At 35.9% G+C, this 10,674-nt stretch overlaps 1 protein-coding gene across 1 annotated transcript; it reads right to left on the reverse strand.

Moving 5' to 3' along the window:
* Positions 1-803: 803 nt before the first annotated feature.
* LOC114685237 (bile salt sulfotransferase 1-like) lies at positions 804-4,142 on the reverse strand. The gene is made up of 3 exons (XM_037202069.1): positions 3,930-4,142; positions 2,654-2,862; positions 804-1,031 (listed from the first exon to the last, which is right to left on the reverse strand). The coding sequence occupies exons 1-3, from the start codon at positions 4,060-4,062 to the stop codon at positions 819-821; spliced, it is 555 nt and encodes a 184-aa protein (XP_037057964.1). The 5' UTR covers positions 4,063-4,142; the 3' UTR covers positions 804-818.
* Positions 4,143-10,674: the final 6,532 nt, after the last annotated feature.

A 10,674-nucleotide genomic window follows, 5' to 3' on the forward strand; every position in this document is an offset into this window, starting at 1 on the left:
AGCTTGATCTGTTTGTGGGACTCCTAGTAGTAAAAGCAGGTCCGATCAGTATTGCTTTGACTGACCTTTAGGAACCTATTGCTCATAGTAGTTTGCTTTGCTGCACCTTAATACAAGGGGAAGAGCATAGCCTTGTGTCAACTTGATATGTCATGCTGTGTTGACACCCATGCTGAGGCTGCCCTTTCTGAACAGAAACAGAGGAAGAGTGAACTGTGGTTAAGGAGCTGAGTGAGGAAATGGAAGCAAAAGAGAGAGGGGGACTCGTCAGGGTATAAAATAAATAAAAAAATAATTAAAAAAGAAATGCCCACATTCAATGGTGTAATTTTTACTGAAAGATTTACTTCATAAATCTTCTGAAACAGTGCCAACAAGCGGGACTCAAGTGTTGAAATGTCAGGGTATGTAGAACATCTCTTATTCAACCTCCACAAATTATAATACAAACCTTAGTACTGGAAAGACTGGATACTCAAAACGTTGTTGGGATGATGTGTCATGGGGCCAGCTGTGACTATGCCCTGTTATGCAGTGGTGTGTGAGAACAGGAAGACTTCATAATTAGATTCAAAATGGTGATGAAACTTGGAGCCACAGATTGGTTGAATGTAGAGGGATAAGATGGAGCCACGTGAAGACCAAGGAATATATTAAAGGCTAGGGATGTAAGCAAGTTAGATAACATAGATGATATTATGGGTGGGAGCCCCAGCATTAAAGAAACAACATGGTAGTAGATGCTTGTAGTCCTAGAAATCAAGAGGTGGATGAAGGAGGAACAGAGCATCAACATTGTCCCTGTCTATGTAGAGAGTTCAAGAGCAGCCTGAGCTATATCTGATCTTGTCTTTAAAAATATCTTTGATCCTCTCCCAAGTCCTATATATAATAGCAAACTCACCATTTCCTTTGAGGAACCATTCAAAATAAGTTCTCAGTGATTCTGGATTCTTAACAAGGTTTGTCTTAGACCAGAAAAAATAACCAGACACAAGAATATCTCTGGGATTTCTGATGATGTAGATCACCTTAAATGGAAAAAAAACATGCACATGAAGGTTAATATAGCCATTTCATACCTTTTAACTGGCACAATTTACATGAAATGTCAATCAAATTTCCAAGAAGTCTCTAAAAGCATTTAATAGTTTTATTTGGACAAAATATTTATGTAAGTACAAATGTATAGTCAAAATATCCTCTTGTATATTTTTATTTCATTTACACACATGTAACAGCAAAATAACTCAGGTTAATAATACTGTAAAAAACAAAATGACAGCAATAACAAAAATCTAAGACTGATTCTATAGTTGTAAATAATAATACCTTACAATGTGAAAGACCACCCATCCACTGTGAAGAACAACTTATATACACAGAGTGATGAGTACAGTGCTGAATCTATTTGCAATATGAGAAACTAATTGCTTTCTGTAACTGTAACTGCCAAATACAAGTTTCAAAAGTAGCATGGTACAGGGTTCAAAACCAGTGTATCATTGTACCATGAAAACAAAGACCTGCAAGCAATAAGGCAACGTTATGGTGGGAGACATAGACTTCCTTTGGGAAAAGCATAACAATTGGTTATCCAATACCAAATCTCAGCCCTGAAAACATACATACAAGTAACATTGTATAGACTGAGCAGGTTATATTTAAATTTTGAGATATATGTAGATACATGTACAGATGTAACAACAATTAATGAAAAAATAGACCATAAATTTGAAAGAAAGGAGGAAAACTTGGAGGGAGGAAGTAGGGGGAATGATTATATTATAATCTCAAAAAAGAAATAATTTAAAAATAAATACTAATTTTAATAAATGGATATCCATATTTTTTACAAATTCTCTTTGTAACATTATTATAGAATTCAACTCTTTAGGCTTCAATTTCTCCAGCCAAGATTTTGCCCAATCCACATAACACACATGTGAATCAGTGAATCATCACTCACTCATTGTGTTATTTTCAAGAGAGATAATAATTCTATATTTGTCTTTTTAGTTTAAGCATAAAATATTTGAAGTTCCATGGTGCAGAAACTTTTTTACTAACTAGAAACTACAATAGATCAGAACCTGTATATATCTGATTGCTTCTGGAGATCCTCTATCAGTGATGTGGATGAATCCTGTGGCTACTGGTATCAATGGACAGATAGACACAGCAAGATACAAAGGGTACAGATGAGCCATGATTACTGAACAATCTCTATTATTAGAGCACTGATGCCTGGTCAGGCTGCTTCCACTATAAGCAGCTTTGTCTTGAGTGATTCACTCACAGGGCATGAACTATGTGTAGAATCATGATTAACTAATTGACTTTGATAACAGAAAGCATTATTATCCACTGTACATTTGAGTTTGAACTATGCTTGACCTGTATATAGTTTCTGAATGCTCTAATTTATATGTTACTTTCTTTCATATATTTATTTACCCAGGAGCACTGTGTGGTGGTTGATATCCTCGTACTCTGATGTAGTCTGAGGAGGTGACACAATAGCATCACCTATGTACGTGAATACCAGCTTATCTCCCCACCTTAAACAATCATCAAGATTTCCAGGGCCTGTTATGGTAGAATAAGCTCCAAGAGAATTTTATAAAAGATTTGTCAACCACTGGACACTGACCTTGGCCTTGGAACTGAAGAAGGACTTGGGGAAAAGATGGAAGGGAAGGTGGGAGCTGATGAGGCGTGGTCCTTCCTTATTCAGTAATATTTTATGTCCATCTTCTGTCTCTAACCAGGGTGAACGTTCCCAGATAGGCACAGATTGGACCCACTTGGGATCCCCCTTGGTCTGAATCAAGCAGACAATCTCAATCAGCCAGTTAGTTCCTGAAGAAGAAGGAAAAGGGGTGGTCATCATTTCAACAGTACTTGCAGAAAAGCCTCAAGTAGAATATACAACCATACAATTTACAGTGCAAAAGTTTTCAAGCACACAGACCTGTGGTGCTCACAATGTCTATACAGTTCAAAGTATATTCATATGATATGTTCCCAATGCTTGACTTGTAAAAACTAAGACTACACTCAATGAAATCTACCTGCCTACACAATATCACCCCCAGTCCTGAGCCATCATCATTCTACAGTCTGATGCAGTGAATTTGGCTATCTCAGACTTTTCACTGGGACACAGTTGTGGAATCTGTCCTTGAACTTGGATCCTACCATTTAATACAATGCTTTTGAGATGTATCCATGCTGCAGTGTGTGTATGAGTACTGCTTCTCTTTAAGGTGAATAAAACCACTTGTGTCTATGAGCATACACAGTTGTATTTGCATTTTCATACTTGTTGGTCAATGGATATTTCTCTGGCTTTTGTCTCTGGACTATAACCTGAATCTTTTTCTTGCATTCCACTGCCCTTGGCTTTTAAATGTTATTGAACTTTCAATGTCAGCAACATAACATTTACCCAATGTTCCTTGCTTTTGCCATCCAGCAAACAACCCTCCCCCAAAACCCATGATGCCTCTTTTTTTCCATGAGTTTTGAGACTCTTTCCTCTACTAGGACAAGGTTCATGGTAATTCTTCTATCTGACATTGTGTTCTCTCTACATATTCTTGCATCCACATCTTTATATCATGATGTTTCTTCTGCTTATTTTCATCATTCTCCTTTTTCTACTCTCTTCCACACAGAGACAGAACAACGCCAGAGCCTGCTGTATAATCTACTGACATTGCTCTCATGGCTTAACTGAGCTTCTGCCCAAACATATCAGGCTAGAGATCTTTCTCTGAGTTAAAATGCACTCACACACAGCTCTCCATGCGCACAGAAATTTTAAGTATCAGATATAAAGAGCACTCCATTCATTGCCCAAATCAATGAGAATCAAAAATCAAACCTTCATATACTTCAGGATCATTCTCAGTCACAGTTCTTACCTGATTTGGGGTAAGAAAGTATGACTGTGTCTTCATCTCTGATCACAAACTTATCACAAGCTTCTTGAATTATTTCTTTTTCAAACCCTACAGCAGGGAAAGGTATTCCTTCAAACCAAAGGTAGTCTGACATGGCATAGAACTCTGTGTTGTTACTGTTAGGATTCCAGCTTTAGCCACCTGTTCAGCTTGTAGCAAACATTGAGCGGTAATATTTATAATGCAGTCAAAAGAAATCATTAAAACCCCACAGTTGTTTGTAAACCTAGCTACTGATAGGAAGAAATACATATTGTAACAAACAGTCAAAGGTTGTTGTGTTAAGCAATTGTGAACCCAATCAGAGATCATTCTTCAGCATTTGTAAGCCTGAGTTCACGACCCCAAACCAGAAGCTCAATAACAAGTACTAGGAGATTGAATTGGGGGTTCATTTAAAATACTTTCTAATACAGTTCAACTTTCAAAATGGTTTCAAATGTGCAGAAAAGTTAGAGATCATACAAAATGATGCCACATGCAATTCTTTTTAAAAAGTAGTGGTTGTTTTTGAGAAACTCATAGTTACTTAGCTTCACTTTATGAATTCCACCCTTCCTCTCCCACTCTAATGGCTCCCCATTTCCCATATTTATGATCTCTTCTTTAATTCTCAGTTTATGTACATGTATATGATCACATTGACATATGACCTACTTAGTCGTTTTAGTTCTGTTTGTATGTGAATGAATCCTGAGTTAAGCACTTGGGATTGGACAACCGATATGGGATTTCTCACCCTGAGGCTCCTGATTCTCCCTCTTTCAGCAGCCATTGGACTGCTGTATTCCTCCATCTTGGGGTAAGACCATGTAGAATTTCCTCTGTCCATATGTGTGTAACAAATGGTGCGATCATGCTGGTGCATTTGGATAAGTATACTATTGAGAGTTCATAGGCACATTTCCCTGTCATGGTCAGTGGATATATCCTATTAATAGGGACCCTCAGACTCTGTGAGCATATTATATGCATATTATATAGGACTTTAGAAAAATATGAGATAATAAGCTTCCCCATGTCTCTCCAAACATCCTTAGTAAAATTTATCTCATTCACACTGGATTTGTCTCTGTGACCACATAATAGATAAAGGCCCCCTCCAGTTATATTTTTCCCTTTCTAGCACCTCAATGCTATTCCAGTATCTAGAGTTATTTCCCCAATCAGCCCTGTTTTCCTATCTTAGTTTTGCAATTTCTCCATGTTATAAATGCACATCTACAAATGCAAAGACAGAAAGCACAAAGAAGAGGGAACATTTAATATTAATATTTCTGTGGCTGGGTTACCTCACTTAATATAATACTTTTTAATTTGACACATTTACCTGAAAATTTTTGTGAGTTCATTTTTCTCCATAGCTAAGTAGAATTCTATTGTATGTGTGTACCATATTTTCATTAGTCATTCTTTTGTTGAAGGAGATTTAAGTGGTTTGTATTTCGTAGTTATTTTGAATAGAGAAGTAATGAACATGGCTAAGGAAGAATTTGTGAATTAGGATATCAAGTCATTTGGTTGCATGCCAAAGAGTAGTACATTGGGGCCATGTGAAAAATTTTCCACATTGATTTCCAGAATGGCTACACTGATTTCCAAAGTTTGCAATCACACTAAGAGTGAATGCATGTTACCCTTCCCCCATACCTTCATAAGCACTTATTCTTGTCAGCAATTATTTTTTGGTTGTTTTCTTCATAATAACCATTCTCACTGGAGTAAAATGAAATCTCAAAGTAGTTTTAATTTTCATTTTCTTCATTTTAAAGATGTTGACCAATTTAAAAGATATTTCTTAGACATTTTAATTTCTTCTCTTGAGAAATTTTGGGTCAGAGATAAAGCCCATTTTTCAATATAGCCTAGTCTTTAAACACATCATCTCTTTCTTCTTACCCATTTGTACTTTGTCAGGGCCTGCAGACAGTCATCTGTGCAGCTGGGTAGAGGTATGCAAATTGTAGAGTCAATGAAGAAGACCGAAAAGAGTCTAGAGGTCTTCCAATCAATGCCAGACAGCCCCGAATTTATTTCACAGCCAGTTTATATATAGTCTTTAAGGACAGAAGTAGAACAACGCACAGCACAGGCATTCAACCACTATCTGCCCTGTCCTTGAGTCAAGAAGCAGGCAGTTTCATTTTCTATCTCAATGTACCTCCAGCTGGTATCAGCAGCCTGCATCTAGCTAGATAGTGTGTTCCCTTCCATGGGCTAATCAGAACTTTCTCACAGTCATTTAAGAGAACTCTGTGAACTAATAAGAACTTTCTCACAGTTTTTCAATGAGACTCTGTGGGCTAATTACGACTTTCTCATAGCCCTGGAGCAAAGAATCTTGAACTCTATTGACTTAGAATAGATTTCAGAATCAAACTGAAAAACTGAGTCACTTGTAGGCTCCCACAATTCCTCCCTTTTTAATTATTTTAAGACTCCTCTGAGTCTCTCAAATGACTGTGTTTGTCTTAGGTGTTTTCTTACCACACTCCAATCTCACCCATCATGGAAGCATGAATTCCATCATTCATGTCCTATCTTAGGTTAAAAGGAGTAAAGAAAACTTACCCATCCATCTTTGGTATCAGCCTCTGCTTCACGCCTGATGAATGTGTGAATTTTACTCCATGGAGTTCCAAGCACAATCTCTGTAACAAGTTCAAAATCAGCTTGAAAATCATAGGAAAACAGTTTATGTCTACTAAGACAAATGCTCCAATATACAACACTACTTAAGAGTGAAGTAAATGATGTCCATGAAAGAATAGCCTTCTTGAATTGTTCTAGAACATCTTCAGCTGTTTTGACTGCATCAAAATCCAATTTAGCATTTTTCATATCAGTAATCTCTTGATGTAATTTAGCCAAATCTAAGGATTCATTAGAATCATACCAAATTCCTTTAAGATGTGTCTTAACTCTTTCCCATCCAATATCACTTTCATTATACACAGTAGATGTTAACACATACACATTTATAAATAGCATGTAATTTCAAATATACTCTAGTTTTCAGGCTTTGGAACTCAACTCCCAGTAATTATATCATGTCATACAAAGCATTCAATTTATGTTCCATTTTCACTATATCTTGTAATGTCATAGAAACATTCATAGACAATTGATTAACAAACCTTTTTGTCTGAATGTATGGAGACAAAGTCACTGAAACAACAGTAGTAGTATCAAGCATAGTAATAAGATCTGCAATTCCCTATATAACTAATCCAGCAACATGCTTCTGTCTGCTTAAAGCTTTCTTGATTTCTTCCACTTGTAACCCTTTATCGTCAAATCATGGATCACTCATATATACTGGGAATATTACAAAAGAAGGTTGTTTTAACACTATTACATGAGTATGATTATCCATTTTAGAAATACAATTAGTCCAAGTACAATAAAGACATGATACAATAAACATAGAACTATTCATAGAAATATTTTCTGTACCAACTCAAAGAATATAGGGAATGTTAACACAAGATAAAATAGTTCCTTTCAAAGTACAAATGGGTTTCAAGTAACTGAAATTTCCTACCACTGTTACATGGCAGCAGCAAGTTTCCAAACATAAGTTTGTGGAGATCTAGTACTGGAATACCAAATTCCAGCTGACAGTCCTTGTTCCCAAAAGTCTACTGTAGATACAGGATAAGAGTCACTATAATCATAGACCAATCATGAATATATTGCTGTGTCCCCATGATGCTTAAAGAAACAATGCCAGTACATTTTCTTCACAACATAGTTCAGCAGTTTCTCTTATTAAACCAGATCATTTTCTAAAGCTTTTACTATTTTGATGATGCAAAACATGTGATTACTGAGCAAGCTCAACTGTAGATAAAGTGATTGACTGAGTAAATTAATAGCTAAAGCATTACCTTCAGCCAATGGACCAGAAAGATTTGAATATATTCTAATATGTGCCCCAAAATATGTCAGTTTTCTTAAATTAATTGCATCCTGAAATTGTTGAAATAGCATTTTTATTTGATCATTAATAGTTTTAATATAAGAAACATTTTCTATAACTTGAAGAACTCCATAAATATATTGACTGTACATAAATTAAATGAATTATCTTTCAGAACTTGAAAAACTAACAGCTCAACTCAACAACTTGAACTGAATTAGGAGTAGTCTAAACTACATATCCTTTATCATAATCACATAATCTGCTTTCCCATTTGAAGAACCATCAGTAAAAACCAAAGCAGTGTCTTTTACTGGAGTTTCATTACCACTTAGGAATATAAAATAATGCATCTGAGCAAACTCTAATAATTGATCAGCAGGATAATGATTATCAAATTGACCCAAAAACTTAACAAAAGCAATTGCTCAAGAGTCATTATTTCGAAATAATTGATTTGTTCTTTAGTAGATGGAACATTTATTACATTTGGTTCCTTTCCAAAATACCTTTTAGAATCAATTTTTTTCCATTTTCTGGTGGTTCATGCTTCTCGTGGTCATCACCTGGCAAAACTCTTAAGATCTGTAACCCTAAGCTGTTTCCCATGATCCCTTCATGTCTTTAAGATCATTATCATCTGGGAGACTCTTAAATTACAAAGTTTACCTGTCGGAGAAAGGTATATTCTTATGTATAAAAGCATTGAGGTGCAGCTTTAATATTTTATTAAATAAACATTGTTGTCTAAATTCTATCTTCTTTACTCCTTATTTTTCGACATGATTTACCATATAGAAATCCATCTCAATCCAAAATATTTGAGGCTTGTTGCCTCCTTAGTCTAAAAGGAGATACAATGAACAGAGAGCTCATTAGATCAAAGAGAGTTATTCTTTAATCTTATTTAACAATTGTTGCCAGCCACATGGATGCCAACTTCATGATGAGGTCAGCAGCCAACATGCAAGAAGACCTTGTAGTTGCTGTTTAAAATTAAACAATGGTTAAATGCAAACATACATACAGTTGGATCCAACTTTCATTCATGCCCTTACAGAGTTATAAAGTTAAATCTAAGTCACATACATGTCCACATACATGCATATATTCTTTAATAAACATTTTGCAATAAAGGAATATCAGCTATTTCTAAAATGATGAAAACCAGAATTAACATAATATGGTTAAATCCTCAGCATATCTTATATTTTTCTTTCAAATTCACTTTACTTTCACATCCCCTCTGGTCCTCTACTACTTACCATTTACCTTCAGGTCAGGCCCTACCCGGGGTTTGCTCTTCTGGATCATCCTGACATAGAAAAATCCACCTTTCCCCTCTCCTTTCATTACTCCAGTTTTTTTTCCTTCTCTTGCTTTTCACACAACATGCAAATTTCCATCAAAGTCCCTTTTTGTGGTTTCTACCCAGCAGTTTAGAACATTGCGTCGGTATAGTGTCTCAAACAAGAATACAGACATAGAGATACGTATGCATATAAAATAAGAAAAATCTTATACTCTTTATTTTTATGACATGAATTACCATATAGAAATGCATCTCAAACCAAAATATTTGAGGCTTGTTGCCTTCTTAGTCTAAAAGGACCTGTATCAATATGAAACGTTTGAGATTAGCAGAAGTTTTTCTTATCTTAATCAATAATAATTTACAATCAATTCTCTTAAATGATAAGCATTTGTAATCCCTTGAATTCAAAGGACCAAAATCCATTTAACTTTTTTTCCCTGTGGAGGCAAAGCATATTTTTTCCCAAACATAACATATTTTTTACTTTAATTATATAGTCAAAGCTTTTGAAAGCGTGCCTGCTTGTAATTCAACATTTTTCTCAAGCAAAATCAGGACAGAGAAGGGTTAAAGTGGGTTAAAATTGAAAGTTGCTGACTAGGAGAAGAGACTTGGATGCTATCACAGTGAAGAACTTGGCTTAGGAAGGAAAGCAGGCACAGAGTGTGCTTTTGGCTGTTCCTGAAAAAAAATGTTGACTCCTCTGACTAAAATTAACAATTAACTCCAGATTCTCTTTTCAGCATTTGTTCACCTTGCCCATTGTAGACAGTAAACTCTCTGCTACTTCGCCTGATAGGAAGAGAGTTATGGAGGGAGGCAGCCCTTGCCATGTCCCTCTCTCCTTCTCTCCCAGGAAAATGAGGAAGGTTAGTAGACAGAAACAAATAGCACTTTAACTCACAACAAAATACCTGTACTTCAGCACTGAGACAATGGCTTTATTCATGGTTAGTGAGTCCTGTCTAACAGGTGGCTTCTCTTGTAATACACAAGTCACACCTGGCAGGAGTTACCTTCTTGTCTCTGTTCAGTCAGGGGGACCCAGTCCCCTTAAACACATGGAACCAAACAATAACATAGTAACAGTCAGAACACAGTCCAAGACAGAGAGAGCTGTCATTTGCATTTACCAGCTGCAATGAACAGATCAGAAAGTGAGACATTCCATGAATGGTTTGAGGTCATGACCTGCTTAGTCTCTCCAGAGAAATCATTCATAGTTAGGAATGAAGATAATTTGAGGAGTGAGAGAATCTTTATTATAATACTTGGCAGCCTCTTCCTCTATTTCCACATCATGACCAAAATCTAACTGGTTATTATCATCAAATAATTTTATGAAATTATCCACATAAAGTTGTCCCTCTGCCAGAGTAGAATATTTAATTTCAGTTTTATTTTGTTCAGGAAACACTTTGTGGCTTTCAGGATGGAGGTCTAACCTATGCCAAATGAGTGTGCAGAGA

This window comes from Peromyscus leucopus, chromosome 1 (genome assembly GCF_004664715.2).
Source record: "Peromyscus leucopus breed LL Stock chromosome 1, UCI_PerLeu_2.1, whole genome shotgun sequence".
In the NCBI taxonomy this organism is placed as follows: domain Eukaryota; kingdom Metazoa; phylum Chordata; class Mammalia; order Rodentia; family Cricetidae; genus Peromyscus; species Peromyscus leucopus.